Below are 27,761 nucleotides of genomic sequence, written 5' to 3'. Positions count from 1 at the left end.
CTTTTCACGAAGGTTTCAACGTTATGACAGATATATGCATACACACATCTATAGAGATATATAAATATAAATGTGTGCGACAGTGTAAATACACATACTGGTGTTTGTGTGTTTGTATGTATGTATATATATATATATATATATATATATATATATATATATATATATATATATATATATATATATATATATATATATATATATATAGATATATATATATATATATATAGAGATATATATATATATATACACACACACACACACACTTACACACACACACACACAATTCACATACATTCATGCATACATAAAAGTTTCCCAGCTCTCCAGTCAACTTACTTTTGGAATGTGTGTAACAGTGTCATAGATAATACACACACTAAGCAAACTTCAAATACTAAAACAAAAGGTTAACTGCATGACAGAGTTCAAAAAAGTTATTGTATTAATGTTCTTTGATGAAAACCCAGTATCTGCAATGTTACATGGAAGGAGTCACACTGTCCTGGTATCTACAAAAGTTGTTTACCGGAAGGCTCAGTAAGAAAAAAAAATAAGAAATCCCCTTGCCTATAGTACAATTAACTGTTAACTTCTTTGCATTTTTTCCTGTGTTTAAGTCTTTTGTCTGTCTGTAGTAGTTATAATGCAGCACCTTACCTTTACTAGAAAAAATGACACCCCATAGGTCTTCAATGAACGAGCAAGTTTAACATAACGTACTTTAGCTTCAATTTCACTCATGTTTCCACAGTTCTTATGAGCCTGAAAAATATGCAAAAATGTTATTTAAATATTCTTTGCATAATTTATTACATTAATGCAGTCCTTCCCTGCAAACAACTTACCATGAAGATTTTTCGCTCTCCTTTTTGCTTTATGTATTCTTTTGGTAGAAAGTCTTTCAAACTAGAAAAAAATTGTGTTAAAAGTTACTCAGCAGTTAATGGAAAAGGCAGATATTTTTCTTAAGACTTTCACAATTGCATAATATGAATATATTAAGCACTTGCACACCAACCACTTCATCAACTCAGTTTATTCAAATACCCTTAGAACCCACTTAACATTACTATGAACAAATGCCACTCAAACTATCAACACAGTTTTCCACTTTCCTGAACAGCAAGGTACTGTCAATTTACTGTACAAGAAGAATTGCTACAATGATTTGTGTCCAGATCTACACAGTGTCTGCAGATAGTACAGACATGTTAGGAATTTACCACAACTGTAGATGTTCTGAATTTATTCATTGTTGCCTATAGGGATTTTTGCATGCAGAAGCTTGACAGCCAGCTCAACTTCCTGACCTCTTCTCACTAACGTTCCTGACCCAGCAGACTCCCTCCCACTGGGACATCAAGTAGTATACAGTGACAAATGGCAGGTGCGAGATCATGATCTTTCTTGCACTGGTTAGAGAAATCTAGCAGGGTGCCAAAACATAACAAGCCTTGGATAAAACAGTCCTAAGGGGGGTATGAGTCCCACACAGAGGACTCCCCAAACTGCCCCTCTAGGCCGCTCCTAAACCATGAGAACAGGAGGGGAGGTGCATAAATCAGACAGTGGGGACAGTGACGGAAGGGTGACTTGGGTATCCACTCCAACTTATCAAACCCAGAAGAAAGAAGTGGCATTGCTACTTTAATTATACTTGAAAATCTGCAATTATGCAAAGTTCATAATACAACTACACTAAAAACAATATTTACTGGTGAATCAATGGTTTTTGGAAAGACTCCCAGAGCTTATGGACCAAAGTTTGTGGTGTCATGGAGAAGCAGGGGGCAAGAGAACTTGCAGAATGGCTATAACAAAGCCTGCATTCCCCTGGAAGCACTGCTCAGATGAATGTGCTTGGAAAAGGTGTACACAGAAGACCAAGTTTCTGATTCCAAGACTGTGTGTCAAGCCCACACAAACGCAACACTATCTGCAATGACCTTAACAGAATTGCCTAACAAGGCCTGGAACGGTCTTACCTGACAGAAAAGAAGCAATCACCTCACCCTCCCCTGCCCCTAGTAAAGTCAATGAATAACTTATAAGATATCCTGACATAATTGCAATCTGTCCAAGTAAAACCTCAGTAGTCTGTACACATCTCGGGAGCTTAACAGTACAATGAAGTAAACAGCCTGGTTATGGCACAAGTCTGTCAAAATCTAAGTCAATAAAGAAGTTAAGTCCAAAGGATGACTCTGTCCTTGTGAAAGACGGCAAAGAGCTCCCTACATAACTGCCTGCAGCCTCGTTTTTTTTTTTTTTTAGCTGAGGTTAGTGCCATCAACTCCTCCTCTTTACAATACAGAAATTTTAGGGCGGCAGAAGCTGCTGGTTCAAAAAGAAGCAAGGTTCATTTTTCCAAGACAAGAGGTCTCAGTGGAGTGATTTTGCTTTCTGATGGTCTCAAATGTGACTAATAAGGAAGTGCTTACTGTCTGACAAGAATACTGTTTCAGTGGGAGACAGGATGAGATGGCCAAAACATGTACCTTTTGTGAGACGTGAGACATGAATGTGAATGACTTTTTAGAGACTGACAGGTAGTCAAGTTAGTGGCATCTGGGAAGTTTGGGTCTTGGCTTTTGTTAAGGCACTACAGGGAGAATCTTTTCCACTTAGCTAAGGATGACTTCTTTGTCAGGCTTTCTTGCCTCCCTCAAAATACACACATTCTCTAAAAACTTGCCTTAAAAGGGATGAATCGTAAATACTTTCAACCTTAGTGTTCTCAAGTTGGGGTGGACTAGTGACCTCTTGCTTCAAGTTGAGGTCCACATATGCTGGGGAAACAGGACCAGTTCTACTACCTTTTCTACACCCAGTAAAAAGGAAAATAAATACTCTCTCTCACAGCCAACCATCAGAAGCTCCCAGGACTTCTCATACACTATGTCTAATGGTATCTCATTTCTCCCCTGAACCAACTCTGACCCAATGCCTCGTGCCAGTGAAGACACTAAGGTATCTATGACGGCATCATATTGCTCCCAAGGAGTGTTTTTTTTTCCAATGCCTTAACTTTCAACTCCACTTGAACGCACTCACATTTAGGGCCATTTGTGTAATGGGACATATTGACATATGGTCATGCCTCCATGGCAACTCAGCCAATTCTTTCACCACCCTATGGACAATGTTCTCAGTAAGTCTTAAACATCTGCTAGGGATCAACCATGGGGCATGTCTGAGTGTGTACTATTTCCTCAGAATGGGCATGTCCATTCTTCCTTTGTCAGTGCCTCAGCCATCCAAGATGCTAATCTAATACAAGTTTCCTTTACTCCCAAAGTGCTGGCTACAGAAGAAAAAAAATGCTTATTTCACCAGAATGGATGTACCAATAGTACTTTTGGCATGTTTTTCTTTACCTTCTGTAAAACTCTTGATAGCCAGAGTATTTGTGGTGAGGTGCACAGAAATAGATTTGCCTAGCTTATGAAGAAGACCCCTAATAGCTAAGGCCCGCAGCTGCTGGCATCCTGCTGCATTTGCTTGTTTTGTTTTTTTTCTAGAAAAACAAAGTCTACTCCTGGCGCATCCTGTGTGTGTAATGTCTCCATTAGTAAGTCCGTTTTGATAGCCACTCTTGGGGACCTGCTTCTTTTTTAAGGATGAGATGCAAGCTAACCTTAAAAGTTAAAACCTGTCTCCTGGGACACTTCCCATCCTTGTGCTTCTAAGCCAGCACGGTATGTAATGAGTACCTCACTGCTTAACTACTTTATTAAAGCATATTACGTGCAACACTTTCATATATTAATTCACACACATTTTATACTCCTATTTTGATACACACGCATTCATACTTCTTATAACCTTTCTTCCTCTGAAAAGAATAAATCTTTACTTCTGTCTGCATCACCCACACTAGCTAACATGGGCTCTACCAATTTTTACAACCCTCAATTCTATTTATTTGTACTGTATCCGTGGCATCCATTTATTCATTCCTGTTGACATTTACTCACTAAATTTGTTCTTTTCCGGTCAGGTATTTAACCCATACCACATGTTAACTCTACACTTGCCAAACACTTCCTCTTTAAGAACCTGAATAGCAATTTTGAAGACACCTAAGTTCTGGCCAGGATGTGTCCCTAAGTACCCCTTCCTCACCTTCCAAATGCTACCAACATTTCTATTACAAATATAAAAATATAAGGTGTAAACATTCTCAAATAGGGTAGCCCCCCCCTCAGTTTTTTTTTCCGGACTACCCAGAAATCAAATTGATTCTTCGGTAGTCCAGAAAACACTGTACAAACTCAGGTATTGTATTTCAAAAAAGAAAACAGACAATTGGAGTTTGTAAATCGGCTGATTTACTATGCTTTTTTCCATACAAGCATAGTAAACCAGCCGACAGCAGGAATGGAAAAAGAGGGCATTCCATGTCAGGTGGCGTCAGTGACATCACGAAGTGGTCAGGCTGTGGGCGGGAGATGGGTGGGGTTACTGATGTGAGTGGTGTGGCCTTACTCCAGTCTTGGCCACAATGAAAGGTGGGAATCATTTTCTCAAAACCCTAAATTTCTAAGAGCTAATAACATAACTTGTTACTGGACTGGATTCTAGTCTCCCATCCTCTCTATTTCACCAACAGCGGCACTCTTCCCGACCCACTTGGTGACCACACACCCACCTTTACCTACCGGCTTCCTACTGTCCTTCAACGAACACATAACTATATCACATTCCGTGACCAAAAAAACTTCAACCCAATAACCTTTTCAAACTCATTACAAGCAATTAATTGGAATTGTCTAAAAATACTACCTCTTGATAATGCACTCTCATATTTCAACTCAACATTCTTAAAATTACTAGACTCCCAAGCTCCCTTACAGACAAAAAGAATAAAAACCAAATCAACCCCATGGCTCTCCAAAACTACCCTTGCTATCATGAGACAGAGAGATAAAGTCTGGGCACGCTACCAAAAACATAAGTCAGCACCACTCCTAAACAAATATAAAATGCTCCGAAATAAAGCAAAGAAACTGATTACTTTTGATCGTCAAAACTACTTCTCAACACTCCAAAACCATAATAAAACCAACCCTCAAAAATTCTGGAAAGGGATCTCTACTCTCCTCCACCCCAGCAAACCAGTTACTCCCACCCCAGATCCAAATGCTCCAGAATTTGATTTAGCCACGCAATTTAATTCCTTCTTTATCTACTCCATCTCCAAATTGACCTCTTCATTCTCAAACACCTCTCTCTCCACTTCCACACCCTATTCCACACCCGCTAACCCCTCTTCCTCCTCTTCTACACAAACCCCATCCTCGTCTCCACTACCCCAAAATTCCCCCTCTTCTGACTGTACCCTCTTCTCATTAAATCCTATACCTACATCTACTATAAAGAAACTTCTTCAGAAATTGAAACCATGTACCAATGCTCCTGACAATATCCCTTCTTACTTTCTCAGTGCAGCCGCTAAAACTCTTGCCTACCCCAATTAGCATCTTAATTAACCGCTCCCTTCAAGAATGCACAGTTCCCCAAATCTGGAAACAAGCTTTTATTATACCTCTACACAAAGGGGGCAACAACAATAACATTAGCAATTTTCGTCCCATAGCCATCCTGTCCCCCATTTCTAAACTCCTTGAAAAATGTGTCCAACTTCAACTTCTTCCTCACCTCCTAGACAACCATCTCATTACCCCTACACAGCATGGTTTCAGACCTAATCATAATACTATGACTGCCCTCCTCTCCTTCCTTGAAACTGTAAATAAAGCCCGTGACTCTGGGCAAATTGTATCCACTTTGCTTCTTGACCTCTCCAAAGCCTTCGACACCATCTCACACAACCTGCTCTTAACTAAACTTTCCAAACTCCACCTATCTTCCTCCTCTCTGAACTGGTTCTCTAGTTACCTTTCTAACAGAAATCAAGCTGTAAAATGGAAAAAAGCTACCTCCTCCTTCCTTAGTATCCCCACAGGAGTGCCACAAGGCTGGGTCCTCTTCTCTTCAATATATTTATAAATGACTTCTACAAATCAATTCCTTCCTCTAGCATCATCCAATATGCAGATGATTCTACTACCATCTGTTCTGCCTCTTCTATCACTACACTACAAAAACTTACCCAAGATGCTTTCTCTTCCACAGAGCAATGGATGCTAAGTAATCATCTAGCTCTCAATGCCACCAAGACCAAACTAATGTTATTTACTCCTTCAAAAGTTATCCCTCCAGACATAAGTACATTCTTAATTACTAGTCAAAACAACTCACCCCTTGAAATAGTATCAGAAACTAAACTACTTGGGGTCCAAATTGACAACCTACTTAAATTCAACTCCCACCTGCAAATAAACATTAAAAAAAGACATCAAAAACTTGGCATGCTTTATAGACAGAAAGCCTACCTCACATCTGACACTAAAATCTCTCTCTCTTCCTCCTTTCTTATCCCCTCCCTTCTCTGTGGTGCCCCACTACTAACTAATCTTCAGTCCTCATTAAAAAAACAGCTTACTTCCTGCTATAACAAAATTGCAAAATTCGCCACCAGCCATAAGTCCTCTACTCACCACTGTGTCTCCCTCCATAAGCTAAAATGGCTAGAACTTCCCAATCAACTAACTTACACCCAACTAACTCTAGCCCATAAGCTTATTCTAAACCCCTCACTCTGTCCCTCCCTTTCCTCTGCCTTTAAAATGCACCTACCTAGCAGAGTTCTAAGGTCAAACAATCAAAATCTACTTGAAGTGCATAAACCTACTTATCCACCAGGAAAAAACCTTCTTTCCTTCAGCCTCGTTCGCCTCTGGAACTCCCTACCACCACTCATTCGCACCACCTCTAACCACTTCACCTTCAAAAAGTCTCTCTTCTTACATCTAGCAACACAGTGGGAATGCTCTTGCTCCCACCCCACATAACTAACTCTACTAAATCTCCTTCAATACCATATCCTACTTTATGTACCTACTATCTTTGTTCTCTAATCTCTATTAATTTGTCTCTATTACTTGTAGGTCACTTCTTAATTGTATTAACTGTTATGACTGCTATTATACATGTGATAAGTTTTTCTTTTTCCTGCCAAAATAGTACCAATAACTCTCTGTACCTAGTTTGTTAATGTAAATTGTTGAATGTATATTCGTTTGTTTTGGAGCTTTTCTCCCCAGGACTCCATTGAAAACGGGTTCTTTATGGCCCAATGGACTATCCTGGTAAACCAACTGCAATAAATAAATAAATAAACAATAGTTATCACCCCCCCCCCCAAGTTATTTTCATGGACAGCCCTTGTTCAAAGTCTTTCCATACCTTATCAGACATGTCTTTCCTGAATAGCTTTGTGTGTCCTGTTGATCTGTTTCTTCACCCTAGCTATGGTCATACTAAGTTCAATTAACAATTCTGCTACAGAAGACCACTGTTAGCCTCCAATATTCTCTTAGCAATTATTTGGTTATGTACAGGACTACTACAGATGTAACCGAATCTATTTCCCAACTGAAGGGAAAACTGTCTTTCCTCTTTCTAAGACAGCTTAGGTTTGTCCCCATTTTCCACCCCTGAACTACTGCACTAGCTTCTCTACTAGTACAGGTGCTATCCCTAATTGAAGAATCACTTTTCTCAATTCCTTTCAAAACTTTTTTACATTATACTCTCCTTTTACATTTATCTTTCTCAAAATGTTAAAACTGTTTACCCCGTTTCATGCACAGCCCAAACAGAAAATAATTTTAGCTTCATGCGATACCACCTTGTGTGAAATCCTTCCACTTAGCTCTGTAGTAGTTGTATCACAAAAGATAAAGCCATGTGTGACAGTAAAGGGTCCCTAATCCCACTCAATTCAATAAGTATCAACATTTTCTCAAAAGGAAACCCTTGTCTCTTATCCTCCCTATATAAATTCCTAGACTTATTTATTCCAGTCATTCTATTAGAGCTTGTCCTGTATCACGCATTAAAGGAACAAATGGAATTTTTATCACTTACATTTTATGACCAAATCCATCACCAGACTATCTTTTAAACTGGTCAAAAGCTTTTTGCTTTGCTTCCTCCTAAGATTTCTCCTTTCAACTTCCTCACTACCCTCCACAGCCTGATACTTATTTTCGTGCTTCCAAAAAATAGATTATTTTGTACAAAATCAAGCACAGTTTGATAATTTTAACACTATGGCCTTTGGTTTGGTCTAGTTTGTTTCTATAGCCTGATATTCTCAAAAATGTTCAGTATTTAAAAAAACAGAAATCCTTGTTGAGGCCTAGTCAAGTACAGTGCTATTTTCACTTGTACAGCACCCCATTTGTATTCCTGTATTTGAGATGCTCCGATTTGAAAGTCCAGAGGCTCTATGTAAACAGCCAAGAAAAAAAAAAAAAACTAGGACAGTGGGCATCCATGGAATGTGCTTTGAAAAACAAAATGGTTCTGATAACCATCCTACTTTCACTTCTGTTGTGCAGCCCTTTCAGATTTCCACAACTTATATTGCCTCTATGGAAAACTCATTCTCCCCAACTCTCAGATACTCATAATACACCCTACTGATGGCCATTTATGCAAGAAGACTTATTACCAATGGTGTTCCCTCCATAATTTCTGAAGCAGATTCTTCTTGATCATGTTTGTTAAATGTTTACCTACTACATTCTAATTCATAGTTGCCTAAATCTACTAAATATGTCAATAAAGGTGGCAATCTACTAGCTAATATCCATGTCAAGAATTTACAAGGAGTTTAGAAGACAGATTAAATAAGCCTTTACCTGCTTTGCGAATTATGACTATTACAGAGTATTTCCATGAGTCTAAGATCCCTTTGCCTTCCACGTAGTTAAATGGTTAAGTCCACACCTCTATTAATTTTTTAGCACCAAGGTCTCTGTATCTTCACAGAGATGCCATCATCCTCAGGTGACTTACCCACTTTCTACCTCTATCTACGTACTAACCTCTTCCACTGATACTACATTCTAGTGACCTTGTCATGTATTGGAATATGCCATGACCATGGCTGGCAGTTTCTTTACCATGAAAGGTGTAATACGAGGAAACTGGTTTAGAAATCCAGTTGGAGATGGTCTGTTTGGAGAGACAGCTTCCCAATTTGCCCTCCTGGAAGGGCACAAGAGTCAGTCAGACTTTCTGAAAAGTTTACTTTTCTGCCGGTAAAACCTTAGTTACATGTGTACATCTAGGGAGTGAAGAAATCTCTCACTTCCGTTTTTAGGAATTGGGGGGGGGGGGGGGTTGGTAAATGAATTAATTGGTTCAAAGATAGCTCATTTACCTCTTTGGGCATTAAAGGAGAAGTTAGCCCTTAAGGCTACACTATCCTTATGGAGGACAAGGAAAAGAAGGGCTGCCATAAGAGCTTGAAACTTGAACTCTTCTAGCAGATAAAAGCAACCACTAGAACTGTTTTCCAGATACAAAATTTTATCGAAGCTGAAGCTGCTGATTCACAAGAAGACAGGGCAAGTTTTTCCAAAACAAAATTCAAATCCCAGGGAGGATAAATTACCTACCTAGGAGGGTTTAGATGAAGTTAGTCTTTTAAGAACAGTTCACCTTCAATTCAAGAGAGCAATGGTGGATTTAAAGGCATATAATTGCAGCTTTGTTGGAGGAGTAGGTTGCACCACTTGTAAGAAGCTCACACATGTGGCAAGAGAAGCTATAACCACCAAAAAGAGGTACCCGTTCTTTCTGTGCCACCATATGGAAATTCTTTTCCACTTGGATATGGAAGATTTTCTACTAAGTAGGTTTTCTAGCTTCTTGTAGAACCTGAATCATGTCCTCTGAACTGCCGACTGAAAGTAATTAAAATTTCATCACCCAGAAAGTCAAGTTGAGAGCCTGAAGGCTGGGGTGAATGAGAGCCTTTGTTCTGTGCGACTAGGTCCACTCTTTGGGTTAACCTGAAGTGGCTGCATCTGGCCACAAAGTAGAAGAAACAACCATGCTGCCTGGGCCGAAATACAGTCACTGGCAGATCTCTGGATTTTCTCTCTCTGGATCTTCAAAAGAACCTTTGTGAATAGGGGACAGGTATAGAGGGCCTTCTTACCCCACTAAAGGACATAGCGTCCATCCTCCAAGCCTAGAGATAAGGGGTTTTACAGAACAGTCAAAATTATCTGTTCTTGTTGGAGGCAAAAAACTCTCAAGTGTACCCCATTTGTGGATTGTGGACTATGTTCAGAAAGATTGCAAAATCCATTCATGGGGGTATTTGAATTTGCTGAAGCTGTGAGGACATTGTTCTTTGAAGGATTGTACACTGCATGTAAGAACAGCTCTCTTTCTATGCCTATTCCCGCATCAGTGCCCCCCCCCCCCATTTGACGCACCAAATGACAGTGCCGACCACCTCCACGAGGCCTGGGCTCCACAGGTGAGACTACACTTACCTCTAAGGCTTGGACGAGTGCTTTCATCTCCTTCACAGTGATGTGCTTCTGGACTTCTGTTGCGGACCACTGTCCATAAACGCTTGTGGAGTCAGCCAACTCACCCCAGGCAACGTTGGATGAGTTGTATGCAAGTCCTGGGTGAATTGGGGGCACTTGGAAGTGAACTCCTCTGTTGAGTTTCACCCAAGATATCCAACACTGCAGCTCCTGCATTAGAAATGACAGGGATTTGGAAGTTTAGGGGGTGACTGTTGACAGCAAAAGAACTTCAGGTCCTACTAATTCTTTCTCATTGCAATCTGTCACATGGCACCATTGAATTGTTGCTGCCAAGTACCCCTAAAGCTCTAAGGATCTATCTTGCTGAGGTCGTGGTTAGAGGGAAAAATGACTGGAAGTGCTGAAAGAACTTTCTCCTAAGGAAGCAAGGCTGTCATTGACTGGTTAACAGACCCTGCAACCTAGGAATACAATGTCCTAGGAGGGAGTCAGGGAAGACCTCCTTAGGATGAGAAATCCCAGTCCTTACAGAAGAGACATCATGAATTTGATATGCATTGCTAGGGTTTCCTTGGACAAGGTCTGACAAAGGTGGTCAAGCCAGGTTGCAAACAAATTGTATCCCCCAAGTTCTGCAGAAAACTTTGGGAGCTGGCAACATGTGAAAAGGTAAAGATGAGAATTTAAAACGTGTGATGGAGATGGAAAAGTTGAGAAATTTCTTGCAGGCATGCATGCTTCAAGTCTACAGTGACAAAAAAGGCTTGACCAAAAAGGAGGGCACGTAGGATCTGAATAGTGACAGATCATCTTAAAAGGAAGGAACGCTCAAAAAGATTTACAGAGAAGACAAATCTAGTATGGGTCTCCATGTTCCCTTTTTTCTAGAGCCCAGGAATAATCGTGAGCAAGACCCCTTTCCTTGGGCTCAAGAACTGGTTCGATAATCTCCGGAGACAGGAGTTATGGCAGCAAGGGTGGGGGAGGGGGAGATAATAGATTTGCAGGTGGGACAGGAATACCCTTCAGGGACAGAAGCTACTTCCCAAAATAAGTTTTGAATACTGGAGAAGACAAGACAGTCATCATGGCAGCAAATGAGGGAAGCAAAAGCTGAAATTTGAGATAGAATGGAAAACAGTGGATAGTTTAACATATTCATGTATGTTGAAGCAGTTGTTGAGGAGTGAAGCCTGAATAATAAAGCTAGAACCAGAGGGGCAGTAGTCAGATAGCAGTGTGTCATGAATAGTGCATGACAGAAGAATGCCAAAGCTGAAAAGTAATGTGTACAAAACAGTGGTGCAACCAGTTTTGGTTGCATTGGTACAACACAGGAATACATTGGAGTGAAAGCAGAGCAGCTGGGAAAATTAAAGAGGCAGACGAAGTTCCTGAGATGGATGGTGGGATACACCCTGTGGAACAGACAAACACATGAAAGCAGAAGCAAAGGTAGCTCATATTGCAGAGTAGGTTAAAGATAAATTACAGTGGTTTGGGCTTCTACACAGAAAAGCAGAAAAATATTTACTGAAGACAACTTGAGAGAGACAGGAAGATAATAGGAAACAAGGATGTTCAGCAGAGAGAGAGAGACTGACTGCATGACAGAAGACCTGAAACAAGGCATGCATAACTGCTTAAGAATGAAAGACAGTGGATCTGACTCAAGTGAGATGAAGAGCATGGAAATTATACCATGAACCTATACAGAAAATGGGGGGGGGGGGGGGAGAAGGTTAATCATGAAGATAAAGGCAGAGAACAATGTCTCAACAGGCCACTAATAAACTACCACTGAAGTTGAAAAATCACTTCAAAATATGTTAAAGATACAAAATAGAGCTGGTTATGAGGTTTGCTGTGGAGGCTGTCTTACTACTATGTTTACAAATGACCATCTATCATGCAGCAATGAACAGCTTACTGGCAGACTGAAGTGCACTGAAGCAAGTTACACTGTTAAGCTGTGGGAGCTAAGCATGGCCACCTTATGTTATCGAATGGCTTTTTATCAACTCGTAAAAGTCGAACTCTTATATCGGACACCGGAATGAGCAAATTCTTTCCCTGGGAAAGAAACCGCTTGGCCATCCTTGACAGTTTGCCCTTTTCTCCAGTGTAGTGCAATCTCGGAGTTGGTACATTTAGTAAGGGGGGGGGGCTAAGCACCCCACTTTTATGTTTATAGTGTGTAGTTCATTGTACGGCTAGCTATTTCTTTCCCAGGGAAAGAATTTGCTGATTTGGGTTTTCGCTTTAAGAGTTCGACTTTTATGGGTCAATGAAAAGCCGTTCGATATAACGGCTTTTCAATAACGTAATATAGACCCTTTTAAGCTAATGGACATTTGCAAGATAATCCAGCAGCAAGCAAATATCAGTTACTCAAAGTCGGAACACAATCAGCCATAAAAGAAACCTGAAGAAAAATGGAAGGAATGCCTAAAATGCTGATAATGTCAACAAAAGAAAAAAAAAATCTTAATTCAAAATGCCACCAGAAACAGGAGTTTATTAGAAGATCTTGGAGAGGATAATGACATGGACAAATTAAGGGAAAGGAAAATAAAACTGGCATAAAGAAAAAAGAAGTTACGTACTCACCATAATGTTCCATGTTTGTAGTCCATCTCACCCTTCATTCTTACATACGGGTTCGGAGCCAATCTTCGGCTCCAACTTTGCCTATTACAAAGCTCAAAAGTCTTCTAGTTGGCTCACGGCTAGGTAGGTATCCCATAGTGCATCAGTACAATCCCCAGATCTTGTTTGCTGCTATTTTTGAAGAACAGAACTAAAGCTATCCAGAAAGAACAATAATGAAAGATCTCCACCTATTATGGAAAAATTATCCTGTCTCCAGATTATTCCAGGATGGGGGTAGGAGGGAGGGTTTGTAAGAATTAAGGGTGAGATGGACTACAAACATGGAACGTTATGCTGAGTACACAACTCCTTTATGTTCTGTAGTCCTATATCACCTTCATTCTTACATATGGGACAGTGTCCCTAGCACCTTATTCTTGGGTGGCTCATGGAAAAATACTCCTGAGTACTATGGAACCAAAGGATGCTCTACCCCTAGAGGTCAGGTCCAATTTGTAATGAGTAATAAAGGTGTGAGGGGTAGCCCAGGTTGCTGCTGCACAAATATGAATTGGAACTCTGGCTTGGAAGGCTGCAGATGTAGACTGGGATTGTGTAGAATGAGCCTTAATTTTGAACAGTAAAGGCATCCCATTAGAAGAATAAATGGAGATACAGCTCGAAATTCAATTTGAAATGGTCACTTTGGAGACTGGGATATCTAATCTGGAGTCGGAGAATGATGCAAACAATTGGTCTGACTTCCTGAGTTCATTAGTTCCGTGCAGATAAAACCGTAACTGTCCGTGAACATCCAACTGATGAAATCTGTATTCTGCTGCATTGGAATGGTTAGGAAAAAAGACCGGCAAGCTCTATAGTCTGGTTCAAACTATTATGAGAGCAAACTTTAGGGATAAAAGAGGGATTTGTGCGAAGAGAGACTATCTTTGTGAAAAATCAAATAAGGGGGGCTTGATAGACAGTGCTTGTAAGTTTGATACTCGTCTAGCAGATGTGATGGCTACTAGGAACAAAAACTTCAACAAGCACGAATGAGAAGGTTCAAAGGGTGGAGAAATTATTTTGGAAAGGACTAAGTTTAGATCCCAAGAAGCTACCAGTTCCTGAAAGAGAGGTCTCAGCAAAGTAGCACCTTTATGAAAGTTTTACACAACCAGTGTGACATCAGGTTAGACTCATGCTGACCCAAATGAAAATTAGATATCGCTGCCAGCTAAACCCTAATTGTGGCAGCAGCAGATCCCTGGTGAAAAATTCTAAAACCACTGGAATGGATGAGGTGAAAGGGTCAACATTCCTTCCTTCAGCCCAGAAAGAAAACCTTCTCCATTTGCTGATGTATAACTTTCTCGTGGAGGGTTTTATGTGAAGTGACAATGTGGGACACAACGGGAGAAAAATCATGAAGCCTGACTAGGGATGGAATTGGAGAAGCCATGCTGTCAAGTTGAGGGTGTGGATGCTGGAATAAAGAGAGCCTGATGTGTGTCAAGATATCTGACACTAGGTCCAGAGTCCATGGATTGTCTAGTAGATGAAACCCCAGAAAGGGGAACCAAATCTGATGAGGTCAGTAAGGAGGGATGAGGATCAACGTCCTTCCCAACAGTTTCGCTTTCTGAATCACCTTGGATATAAGAGGAAAGAGGGTAGCATAAAGAAGACCCAGACGCCAATTGTCAACAAATGCGTCTCTTGGTGACTCCCTCAGGGGGAGGGGGTGATAAGGGAAAAGTAGTTGCTGCATTTGGAGTTGATCGGACTGGAGAAAAGATCGCACCAAGGCTGTCCCCATTTGCAGAAGATCTGTTCCACAATTTCCTGCCTCAGAGCCACTTGTGAGGCATCAAGATTGCCCGGCTGAGTTTGTCGGCTATCATGTTGGTTGTCCCACGGATGTGCGTTGCCACTAAAAACTGCTGAGAAAATATCACCCACTTCCAAACACGAATCGCCTCCCGGAAGGGGGTAAGAACTGGGTCCGCCTTGCTTGTTGAGATACCATACCACAGACATGTTATCTGAATGGACTGCTATCGGCCCAAGAGGAAGAAGGTCGTGAAGTGCTTGCAATGCTAGAAGCACCGCCCTCATCTCTAGGACACTGATAAGCAGGTGAGCCTCATGATCTTGCCATGTACCTTGGACAGTCCTGCCTAGATAATGCCCCCCCACCCTACCTGTGAGGCATCCGTGGTCACAGTAGCAATGGGTTGGCGAGGAAGGAATGGAGTGCCTGTCATTAGTTGGTCAGGTTGGATCCACCAACGGAGGTCTTTTTTGCAAGATTCTGTTAAAAGGATGTGGTGGGATAGAGGCAGTTGCTGAAAGGACTACTGGGATGATAGAAGCCATTGAAGAATTTGCATGTGTAATCTGGCAAGAGGGACTAGCATTATGGTGGAGGCCATGGTCCCTAAGAGTTTCAGCACTGTATTTGCCTTGACTTTTTGAAGGAGAAGTAGACAAAGAACTTGTATGAGGTTCTGTGCTGTTACTGCAGGAAGACGAGCTAACATGACGACTGTATTTCTGCGCCTATAAAAGTAACAATCTGAGAGGCCGATAAGGCAGACTTTTCCCAGTTTAAAGTAATCCCCAACTGTGCACAAAGTTAGATAGCGGAATCTCTGGTTTGAAGGAGTAGATGACTGGTAGGGGCGGTCAGGAGCCAGACATCCAGGTATGGAAACACTTGGAATCCTAGAAGTTTCAGGTGAGCTGTCACTACTGCCATACATTTAAACACCCAGGGGGATGTGGTGAAACCAAAGGGCAGAGCACGAAACTGGTAGTGATGGGCTCCCAGCCGGAAGTGTAAGTGGCTCCTCGACGCTCTGTCCGTTTTTATATGGTAGTATGCATCTGGTTTATTGAGCACATCCAAGTGTCTTTCCCTAACAGAGGGACTACAGACTGCAGTGTCAGCATCTGGAACTTGTCCTTTACGGATTCGATTTGCTGAGGTCCAAGATGGGCCTCCAGTCCCCTGTACGTTTTGGCACTACAAAGAATATGTAGCAAGTTCCGAATCCCACCTGGTCTACGGAGACAGGTTGAATGACTGTCTGCGAGCAACTTATTCACTTACACAGCTGCGTTATCCCTGTGATTGGGTGGGAAGTACAGTTGTGTACACCTACCATAAATGTAGATGTTCGAGTGTCTTCACTGTTGCAGTCATGACTGTAGGGTTCTCCCCTGCCGGCAGGCAGCCCTCTGTCAGCCAGAATCCCAAAGTCTGGGTCCGGCGTCGGCTGTTCAACCATGCTCCCTGACGTCAGAGTGCCAGGAGTACAAAGCTGACAGCCGACGCCATCTTCTCCAGTTTTTCTTGCCCCAGATGTCAGGAGTCCCAAAATGAAAAAGGTCCCATAACCTTTGCAAATACACCTCAGAAGAATGGTGAAAAAAGGAACTACACAAAAGTAAAAATAAGAGGGGACAGGAGGGAGGGAAACCCAGACTGCAACAGTGAAGACACTAACATCTACATTTATGGTAGGTGTACACAACTGTACTATGTTCATCGTGTTTCCCTGTTGCAGTCATGACTGTAGGGTAGAATCCCAAAGCTGAAAGAAAGGGAGGTGGTTATAAAGAAGAAGGGGCGGCTAAAAGGCCCTGCAAGACTGCAGAGGCAAAGCCTGCCCTAGACTTAGAGTAGAGAGGTAGATTGTTGTGCTTAGAAAAAGTATGCACTGAACTCCAAGTTGCAGCTTCCAAAATGTCTTTGGTAGGAACTCCCCTGAGGAAGGCCGCAGAAGTGGCAGCAGCTCTGGTGGAATTAGTCCGTATACTCCCTGGGATTTGCTTTCCATGGTGTGAACAACAAAATCTGATTCCATGAGCAATCCATTTAGAAATGGTCTGTTTTGAAATGGCTTTACCTTGGCAACTTGAAGCATAAGAAACAAACAATTGTTCTGATTTTCTGATGTCCTTGGTTCTGTCCAGGTAAAAAAGTAGTTGTCTGTGAAGATCCAAGGAATGTAAGATCCTTTCCCCTTTATTTTGAGGAGTAGGGAAAAAGGTTGGCAAGTGGATAGTTTGATTTAAAGCCAATTTGGAAACCACCTTAGGCATGAAGGTAGGATTAGTCCTCAAAGATACCCTGTCTTGATGAAAAATAATATAAGGTTCCACAGCCATAAGAGCTTGTAACTCTGAAACTCTCCTGGCAGAGGTTAGGGCTAATAAGATAGCGGTCTTCCAAGATAAAAACTTGATGCCAGAAGAGGCAACAGGCTCAAAAGGAGGCAAGGTTAGTTTTTCCAAAACATAATTGAGATCCCAAGCAGGAATGGGAGGAGATCTAGGAGGTCTTAAGTTCTTAGCTCCTCTGCGAAACTGCCTCATGAGCTGGTGGGAAAAGATGGGAGGGTCTGTATTATAATGAGCAGAAATAGCAGAGGCATGTATCTTAATGGAAGAGAGAGAGAGAGACTCTTATGTAAGAGATCTGTCAAGTAAAGTAAAATTAAGGTAATGTTAGGAAGAAGAGGATCAGAATCCTGAGCCTGCATCCAGGAACAAAATCTTTTCCATTTTCCTGCATAAGATTTTCTAGTGCTAGGACGTCTGGCTTCTAAAATGACATCCATAACCTGCTTGGGGAGGAAAGAAGAAATCAAAGGCCCTGGATTAACCAGGCCGCCAGGCTGAGAGTTCTGACATGAGTGTGTAGAACCTGACCCTGATGTTGGGACAGAAGGTTCGGAGACGGAGGTAAAACCCAAGGGGGCTCCAGGCATAGTTTTTTTTTTTTTTTTTTAAGAGTTGGATACCAAAACTGCCAAGGCATATTTGGAGCCAGCAAGATCATCATCTTGGGCTTGTCCTGTTTTATCTTCAATAAGACCCGTGGAAGAAGAGGAAGAGGCGTAAAGGCATATCCCGAGAGGTTCCCCCAACTGAATGACAGGGCACCCACTTTCCAAGCTTCTCTGTGGAAAGTCCTGGTGCAAAAATTCTGTAGTTGATGATTGAGATGAGATGCAAAGAGGTCTATGTGAGGACATCCCCAGACTGCTGTTATCATCCTGAATATTTTGGTGTCCAGCATCCACTCGTGTGGATCCGAAAGGTTTCTGCTCAGACTGTCTGCCAGGAAGTTTTGTTTCCCTGGTAGAAACTGAGCTTGAAGATCCAGATTGCAAGCTAGAGCTGTGTTCCATAGATCCATGGCTAGTCTGCAAAGGAGGTAGGAATGAGATCCCCCTTGCTTGTTTATGTACCACATAACTGTGGTGTTGTCTGTCCATATTAGTAGTTGTCCTGGTTGTAAAAGATTCCTGAAGGCCAATAGAGCTTTCTGAACGGCTAACATTTCCTTTAAATTGATATGCAGGTGCTTCTGATCCTTTGTCCAAAGGCCCTGCAGACAGTTGCCCTGAAAATGGGCTCCCCAAGCATAATCCGAGGCGTCCGTGGTTAGAATCTGAGTGGCCGGAGGCAGACGGAAGGGTTTCCCTTTGTTTAGAGCACATGCCCTGGACCACCAAAGAAATTCCTTTTGAAGGCAAGGAAGGACGGAGATCAGTATGTCTAAACTGTGGCAATGCTGAGACCATACACTTTTTAGGTACCACTGTATTTTCCTCAGGTGTAGTCTTGCATATGGTATGAGAAGGATGCAGGAGGCCATGTAACCCAAAGCCTGCAGGAATTTCCTTGCAGATAGTTGAGTTAAAGTTGCCAAGGTTTTGAAAGTAGAAGCCAGCTGTAATTGTTTTTCGGATGTCAGAAATGCCATCTGGGTTGTGGTGTTTAGAAGAGCACCCAGAAAAGTTATCTGTTGTGATGGTGTCAAATTTGACTTTTTTATGTTTACAGAGAATCCCAGGAACTTGAGGAGGTTCTGTACAAATTCTAGATGCTGGAGTAAGACATCCTTGCTGTCTGCCTGAATTAGACAATCGTCCAGATAAGGGTAAATTTGAATTCCCTTAAGTCTGCAGTAAGCGACTACTGGAGCCAGGCATTTGGTGAAGACCCTGGGCGCAGTAGACAATCCAAAGGGCAGTGCAGAGAATTGAAAGTGCCTCGATCCGGCCTTGAACCTGAGGTATTTTCTGCGATCCTGCCTGATGGGAATGTGTAAATATGCCTCCTTTAAATCCAAAGTTACCATCCATGCATCTTTGGACAGCATTGGAAGTAGCTGCTGTAGAGTAAGCATCTTGAATTTTGGAATCTCTAGAAAGGTGTTCAAGACCGACAGGTCCAGAATGGGTCTCCATGAGTTTTGCTTCTTTGGGACTAGAAAGAGCCTTGAGTAAAAACCTTTTCCCATCTCTGAAAGTGGAACCAGTTCTATGGCATTCATAACCAAAAGAGCTTCCACCTGGTTTAAGGCCTCCGTCCATTGATGTTTTGGAAGGTCTGGCCATCCGCTTGGCCTTGGCAAAGTATGAAAATGGAATTTGTAACCTCTTAAAACCACATCCAAAACCCACTTGTCTTGGGTTATTTGAGTCCAATTTTGATAAAAGAGAGAGTTTTCCTCCGAGAGGGGCTTCCAGGCAAGAAGTTCCTATAGCCCAACAGAGGGAGTCATTGAGTTTGTTTCCTTTGAGTTTGTGACCTGTCCTCTCCTCCCCTAGGGGTGGAAGCAGTCCACTGTCTTGGTCTGTAAGAAGCTTGTGTTTTCCTCTGGAGCGTCTATATCTACCCCTCTATATCTACCCCTCTGAGGCCTGTCTGAAGTGGGAAAGGACCAATTTTTTGAAGGCCAATTCCTGCTAAATCTAGGTGGCTGTACTTGTAAGAAATCTTTAACTGTTTGCATGGATTTCATCCTATCCTCCATCTTTTTAATCACCTCTTCAGCTTTTGATCCGAACAAAACATTATGCTGAACAGGAGCATCCAATAATTTAGCCTTTACTTGTTAAGGCAAATTTTGTTCCTTTAGCCATGCATGCCTTCTAATGACTGTGCCAGAGGCCGCAGCCCTACAAGAAGCCTCCAAGGCATCAAATCCACAGTGTAAACCATGCTTCCCAACTTGTTCAGTGGCATGCAGTAAGTCATGTAAATTCCTTATCTGCTCAGGCAGAAATGGAAGTAAGCTTTTGTTTTAAAACAGACAAGAGAAATTGCTGGTATTTCAGCATATGAAACTGACAGTTTAAAGCCCTAATGGACAAAGTAGCAGAAGTGTACACCTTTTTGCCCCATCTTTCTAAGGATCAAGAATCCTTTTCAGTAGGTATGGGATTTTTGGCAGAAGCGGCCTTAACTCCCTTAGGACCTTGAGAAATGGTTTCAGGGACAGCAGAAGGGTTCTTGTATAAAAACTGATGGGAAACAGGAACCCTGTAATATCTATCAGGCTTAACAGGAGCAGTAGGAAAAGAGTCAGGGGTTAAGTTAGCCTCCGAAAAGGCATCATCCACAATATCCAAAACAGGAGGAATAGCCAGCGGTCTATTTTGGGGAAGAAGAAGAAAATCCCTCAGTCTTTTCTTAGATTCCGAATACTCCTGTCCTTCCCAGTGGAAATGTTCCCTCATTTCATGCAAAGTTTCCCCAAAAGAGAAATCCTCAGGGGGAGAAGCTGAAGGAATGGATTCCTCAGCATCTGAATCCTCATAAGGAGGGAAAGAATATTCCTTGTCAGAAGAAGAAACTGAAGAAACAGAAGCTTGATCAGAGGAATCATAATAAACATCCTGCCTTGGCCTTTTATCCGGAGGGGGATGTGAACCATTAATCATAGTAAGTAAATCCTCCGCCATCTTGAGTAACTGTTTCTGTGACTTGGGAGCCGGTTCAGAAGAGCCCTGTGTTGCAGTCTTTGATTTAGGAGTCTTTGCCTTTGTCTTTGGCTTTGCCTTTATTAGAAGCTGAGTAGGCCTGAAAACCCCTTCGGAAGCCGGTACCTGCACAGTGGCTCCGGACCCATCCGAAGGAGCATTGTCCGAAGGTCCTGCAATAGAAATATTTAAAGGCCTAGTTGGCTCCTCATGAGAGCCCGTTTCGGCCATCGGTTCTGAAATGGCCGACAGGGGCTTCAAAAGCACCTCACTGACTACGGCCGAACCTGAAGCTGGCTCCGCTTGTGCGCTATCATCAGATTTGGACCTCGGAGGCCTGTCTTTATCCTTGCGACGTTTGTGAACTCCGGTAGCCGGAACCGTATCAGACGACATTTTGTAGTTAAAGAGCCTACCGAAGTAATGAAAAGCAAAATCGTACCTTCGCTTAATTGTACGTTGATTGAATCTAGCACAAAACCAACAATTAGCTACGTCGTGGTCAGGGCCTAAGCAAGGAATACAGTAAGAATGAAAATCCTTATGAGGCATTTACTTCCCACATGAAATACAATTAACTTTTTCTGACATCGGAGTGGAGCAAGAAAAAAGTTTCCCCAACGGGGTACTTCGCTTTGAGTGGAGAAGAAAATCTTCGGACTGAAGTTTATCAGAAAAAATAGTCAGGAGTCAGCCGACCGGCACTTGCGAACTGCTATCACCGCACGGCAAGAAAGACTGGAGAAGATGGTGTCGGCTGTCAGCTTTGTACTCCTGGCGCTCTGACGTCAGGGAGCATGGTTGAACAGCAGGCGCCGGACCCAGACTTTGGGATTCTGGCCGACCGAGGGCTGCCTGCCAGCAGGGGAGAACCCTACAGTCATGACTGCAACAGTGAAACATGATGATCATCATCCTGGATCCTCTTGGGAATGTGAGGTGGAAGAGAAAAGGGTATGAAATCTCCGGTGATAATTCTTTGCACCCATTTGTCTTGGGTGATGCTTAGCGAGGCTTCTGGATACAAAGAAATGCGACCCTCGACTGGCTCCAGATAAGCATAGCCAGGCCCCACATCAGGAGAGCTGATAGAGACAGCCTCGAAACAAACCACGGCCTCCCTGGTTTTGCGGTCCTCCCCTGCTTCTAGGGCGGCATCTACCATTTGCTCCTCCATCTGAAGGAGGAATCACCGGGTGCATCCGGGAAAAACATCTGGGACTTCTTGAACCACATCTTACCACCTCTCTGACCCTTGTGGTATGGTCTAGAGGGGACGGTAAAACATACTCTCACGGCAGACAGCGCTTTCCCTTCTTGCTCGCACCTGGTGAGTGTGTCTTTTACCTTGGGTCAAAACAACGAAGAACCGTGAAAGGGGGTGTTGGTAAAGATAGACTTGAATGGCTCCACAAAATTACACAAGCACATCCAGGAGCGTCTCCTAAGGGAAACTCCTGAGCCTGCTGCCCTGCTCGCTCCGTCAACTACATAAGAAATAGCCTCATGGAGGAGTTAACAATGGAATTCAAGGTGGACAACTGAGCAGACACCTTATCAGGGACTCCTTCAGTATCTACATTGTAGAGTATCTCCCAACTCCTTAAGGAGATCTTTCTGAAGCCTTGTAAAATGTGTTAGATAGTTCAGTAATTAGAGTGTGAATGCCGCTAATGAAAAGATACGCTTCCTGTATATATCCATCGTTCAAGACTCCTTGTTCGGCGGAAGGACAGATGAAGTCTAAGCTAGTTCCTTTTTAGTGGCCGCAGCCACCACCATGGCATCTACAGGCACACCCTTGGATAAAACTTCCTTCTCTTTGGGAGCAGACAAAAATTTATTGGGTCTCCTGGGAATTGGTTCCACGGCATCAGGAGTCTCCCATACCTTCCGACTAAAAAGGTTGGACAGTTCATCAAAAGGTGGAGACACCCAAGAGGCTAAAAGTTGAGACCCGAAAGCCTTCAGGTACACAGACTCATCAGAAAGGTTAACAGTGGGCCAGCCACCCCTCTGCTTAAGGATCTCCAAGATGTCTGCAAAGGAAACATCATCAGAAGATGACTTGGGGGACCCTTCTGACTAGAGGTCAGTGTCGGAAGTAAGGGACTCATCCTGGGAATCTACATGCTTCCTTTTGCATGTCTTCTTCCGAGGGGGCTCCTCAGAAGGATATTCCAGGGAGGTCTCGGAAAAGAGTGGAGGCCACCAACCAAGGACTCCTGAGGCTGCGGGTCTCTGCTGTCAAGAAAGAGAGTAGGTGCCGAGACTGAGGTCGGTGCCCGAGGGGGAAGAGTGTCGGTACCCTTCAATGGAGCTGATGAATGGGGCAGCTCGCTCATCATCTCGAAAGCTGATCTCACCGGCTCCAAGGAGACAGAGAAGGCCAACGGTTCCAGAGCCATTGGCTCAGAGATAGATGTAGGATACGAGCTCACCCTAGCAGACGCAACGAAAGGAAGACTCGGAAACAAAGAGGTTCGAGCCCAAGTGCCCGTCGGGCCGACTGATGAACTTCGGCTCCTAGACACCATGGACCTAGGTAGAAAGTATAAGGTCAAAAGACTATCAGCTATACTACACACTGAATATCGAAACTGTCTCAAAAGAATCTACATTCTAACACAGAGTCGTACAGCCAAAAAGGGTCGGGAAATACCAAGGACCCTGCACACAAACTGAAACGCTAAATATCGAAGTAGCTAACTATTTAAATTGCGAACTCTCTATAGTACGAAAAAAGTACAGTTTTGTACCTACCATAAATGTAGATGTCCGATAGGTATGCATCTGCAGTCCTAACATATGGGTTGTCCTGCCTCAGGCAGCCCTTCGGTCGGCCGGATTCCAAAGTCTGGGTCTGGCCTCTGCTGATGTCGCACTTCACCCGACGTCATAGCTGCTGGGGTATAAAGGCATCAGCCAACGCCATTTTCCTCCGTGTTTCTTGCCCCAGATGCCAGGTGCCCTCTAGGAAGGCTAAATTTGGATAAATGCAAATAATTCCAAACAGTAGAATGCAAAATATATATATACATATATACATACAAACAAATACACCATAATAGATTCCCCCAGCTAGCTAAAAGAGGGGTAAGTACCCTAGGAATACCACAGAGGGGAAGGAGGGTGGGTAATCCTGACTGCAGATGCATACCTATCGGACATCTACATTTATGGTAGGTACAAAACTGTACTATGTCCTTCAAGGATGCATCTGCAGTCCTAACATATGGGTAGAATACCATAGCCAAACTGGGGGAGGAGGCACTAAGAAAAAGATGGTGTAGTTAAGATCCCTTGCAAAACAGCAGTTGCAAAACCTGCTCGGGATCTGGAGTATAAAGGAAGATTATAATGGTTGGCAAATGTATGCACGGAGCTCCAAGTAGTAGCTTCTAAAATGTCTTTGGTAGCCACTCCTCGTAGGAAAGCTGTAGTGGTGGCTGTAGCTCTTGTGGAGTGAGGCCTGATATTTTCAGGAGTTGTCTTTCCATGAAAAGAGTAGCAAAATCTAATGCAATTTCCTATCCATTTTGAGATTGTCTGTTTTGAAATTGCTTTTCCTTGCACTCCTATTGCATATGCTACCAGAAGCTGGTCAGTTTTTCTGTTGGTCTTAGTTCTGTCCAGATAGTAGCGTAATTGTCTGTGCACATCCAAGGTATGTAGCAGTCTTTCCCCCTGTTCTGTGGGTTGGGGAAGAATGTAGGTAAATGAATCGCTTGGTTCAATGATACCCTGGAGACCACTTTTGGCATAAAATTAGGATTAGTTCTCAGAGACACTCTATCCTGATGGAAGATAAGGAAAGGCTGTACTGCCATTAATGCCTGTAACTCAGATACCCTTCTTGCTGAAGTGATTGCTAACAGAAAAGCAGTTTTCCAAGATAAGAACTGTAAGTCTGCTATTGCTGCTGGTTCAAAAGGGGGAAGTGTTAATTTTTCCAGCACAAAGTTGAGATCCCATGTAGGTAAAGGTGGTTTCCTTGGAGGCTTTACATTTTTGATTCCTCTCAAGAACTGCCTGAGTAGAAGATGAGAGAAGACAGGAGGATCCATGTTGCACTCTGCTGAAATTGCTGATGCATGAATCTTAATGGAGGAGTAGGACAGGCCATTGTGGAACAGATCTGCTAAGTATTCCAGGATGTGTGCTATATTTGCCAATGAGACATTTTCTCCCTTTGCTGCACTCCAAATGAGGTATCTTTTCCATTTGGCTGAATAAGTTTTCCTTGTGGAGGGTCTGCGAGCCTCCAGGATAATGTCCTTAACCCTCTGAGATAAATCTGGTTTATTTTGTTTTATGCAATATTCCAAGCAGCTAGCTGCAGTGCTTTCAAGTTTGGATGCAGGGTCTTGTAGTTGTTGTTAGAAGTAAGGGACATAGAGGTAGAGGCCATGAGTGAGTCCGAGACATGCTTCTCAGTAGCAGGTACCAATGTTGCCTTGGCCAGTCTGGAGCTATCAGGATTACCTTTGGCTGTTCCTCTCTGATCTTCAGTAGGACTTTGTACATCAAAGGAAGAGGTGGAAATGCATATGCTGTCAGGTTTTTCCAGCTGAAGGAAAGGGAGTCCACCCTCCAGGCAAGTGGGTGGTACGCTCTTGAGCAGAATTTCTTCAATTGGTGGTTGTGTGGGGAGGCGAACAGGTCTATCTCTGGCATTCCCCATTTCTTTGTTATGGTTTTGAAGATATCTGGATGCAGCATCCATTCGTGAGCATCCGTATAGTTCTGCTTAAGGTGTCTGCTAGTGAATTTTCTTTTCCTGGTACAAATCTGGCCTGTAGTTGAATGTTGAGATTCAGGGCCAAATTCCACAGTTCCATTGCCATCCGGCATAGAGGATATGAGTGTGTACCTCCCTGTTTGTTGATGTACCACATGACTGTGGTATGAGGAATGGTCTGAATGCCTGGATTGCATGTTTCACTGCCAGCATCTCCTTTAGATTTGTGTAGATTCAGCTGGTCTTGGGTCCATAGGCCTTGTATACACTTGTCCTCCATGTGTGCCCCCCAGCCTAGGTCTGAGGCGTCCGTGGTGATGGTGTGGCTTGGATGTGGTTTGTGGAAAGGCAATCCTCTGTTTATCTGACAGGCCTGAGCCCACCACAGGAATTCTTTTTTCAGGCATGGAATTACTGGAATCTGGGCTTCTAGACTGTGCCTGTGTTGAGACCATACATTCCCCAGGTACCATTGTAACTTTCTCATATGCAGCCTGGCATGCGGGATCAATATTATGCAGGATGCCATGTAACCCAGGGCTTGCAGGACTTTCCTTGCAGTAAGCTGAGATTGTGTTGTTAATGTCATGAAATAGACTGGTGGTAGTTTTTGTTTTTCTTCTGTGAGAAAAGCCATCTGAGTTGTTGTATCCAGTTCTGCACCCAAAAATGTTATCCTTTGGGATGGCACTAGCCTTGACTTTTGAATGTTGACTGTGTATCCCAAGGCTTGCAACAGTTGTATGACATTTGCCAAATCTTTTGTTAATTTTGTCTTATGTCCGCTTGTATTAGGCAGTCGTCCAGGTATGGGTAAATTTGAATTCCCTGAAGCCTGCAATGAGCAATTACTGATGCCAGGCATTTTGTGAATACTCCGGGCGCAGTAGATAAGCCAAAGGGCAATGCTGAGAATTGATAATGCTCTGATACTGCAAGAAATCTGAGGTGTCTTCTGCAATCTGGTCGTATAGGGACGTGCAGGTATGCCTCTTTGAGATCTAGAGTCACCAGCCAAGACTCCTTGCCCAGCATGGGAAGAAGTTGCTGGAGGGTCAGCATTTTGAATTTTGGAACAATGAGGTATGTGTTCAGTGTGGACAAGTCGAGAATAGGTCTCCATTGATTTTCTTTTCTTTGCACAAGGAATAGTCTGGAGTAAAATCCTTGGCCTTGTTCCATAGGTGGTACCTTTTCTATAGCTCTCATCCTTAGTAAGTTGTTGATTTGTTTTTGAGCCTCTGTTTTTTGGCTTGGTGGAAGGTTTGGCATTCCTCTCTTTTTTGGTAGAGTGTGGAAGTGAAACCTGTAGCCCTTGTCTATTGTTTGTAAAGTCCATCTGTCTCCTGTAATGCAATGCCAGTTGTCGGAAAATAAGCTAGCTTTCCGCCCAAGGGTGCTTCCAGTTGTTCCCTGGTAGGCGGAACCAGAGCCAAGTCATTGCGTCTGTCCTGTGGAAGTGGTTGTAGTTGCAGCTGTGGCAGCACTTCTCTGGTTGGCAGATTGCCACTGACATCCCCTGTAGGCACCCCTAGATTGACCTCTGCCTCTTGGGCATCTATTTCTGCCTCTCTGTGCTCTGGAGGTGTCTGGAAAGGACCAATTCTTCGAAGGCCAATTTCTGCTAAACCTCGGAGGTTGGACCTGTAAGAAATCCTTGACTGTTTGGACAGATTTTGCTTTTTCTTTCACTTTCTTTAGTACCTCCTGTGCAGAGGAGCCAAACAAACGTTGTTTCTCCATAGGAGCATCTAGGAGTTTTGCCTTAACATGGTCTGGTAAGGATTGCTCTTTTAACCAGGCATGCCTTCGAATCACTGCTCCAGTCATAGCTGATCTAACGGAAGCCTCCAGTGCATCATAGCCACATTTTAAGAAATGATTACTGACCTGCTGAGAGTTATGTACCAAATCCTGAAGGGACTTGCGGTCTATAGGTTCAGGAGAGGACAGTTTTTTATTTAGCTGGTCTAACAAAAATTCCTGGTACTGAATCATGTGAAACTGACAGTTTAAGGCCCTGGCCGAAAGAGTAGCAGATGTATAAACCTTTTTACCCCATCTCTCTAATGCTCTAGATTCCCTTTCAGAGGGAAGAGGGTTTTTGGCAGAGGCAGCTGCCACACCTTTAGGGCCCTGTGAAATGGTTTCTGGGTCTGCAATATGAGCCTTATACAAGTGGTAGTGTGTGTCCGGGACCCTGTAATATCTGTC

At 43.0% G+C, this 27,761-nt stretch overlaps 1 protein-coding gene across 1 annotated transcript in view; it reads right to left on the bottom strand.

Moving 5' to 3' along the window:
- TLN1 (talin 1) overlaps window positions 1-27,761 on the bottom strand; it is a 3,443,760-nt gene that overhangs the window by 2,168,176 nt on the left and 1,247,823 nt on the right. Inside the window, exons 10-11 of the mRNA XM_044078439.1 lie at window positions 849-909; window positions 661-765 (exon numbers count right to left, since the gene is read on the bottom strand). Of these exons, the coding sequence (XP_043934374.1) occupies window positions 661-765; window positions 849-909 (166 nt within the window). The remainder of the gene's footprint in view (window positions 1-660; window positions 766-848; window positions 910-27,761) is intronic.

The sequence above is a fragment of the Protopterus annectens genome, chromosome 1.part1 (genome assembly GCF_019279795.1).
Source record: "Protopterus annectens isolate FY-2018-M chromosome 1.part1, PAN1.0, whole genome shotgun sequence".
NCBI lineage: Eukaryota > Metazoa > Chordata > Ceratodontiformes > Protopteridae > Protopterus > Protopterus annectens.
This window is presented reverse-complemented; position numbering and strand designations above follow the sequence as displayed.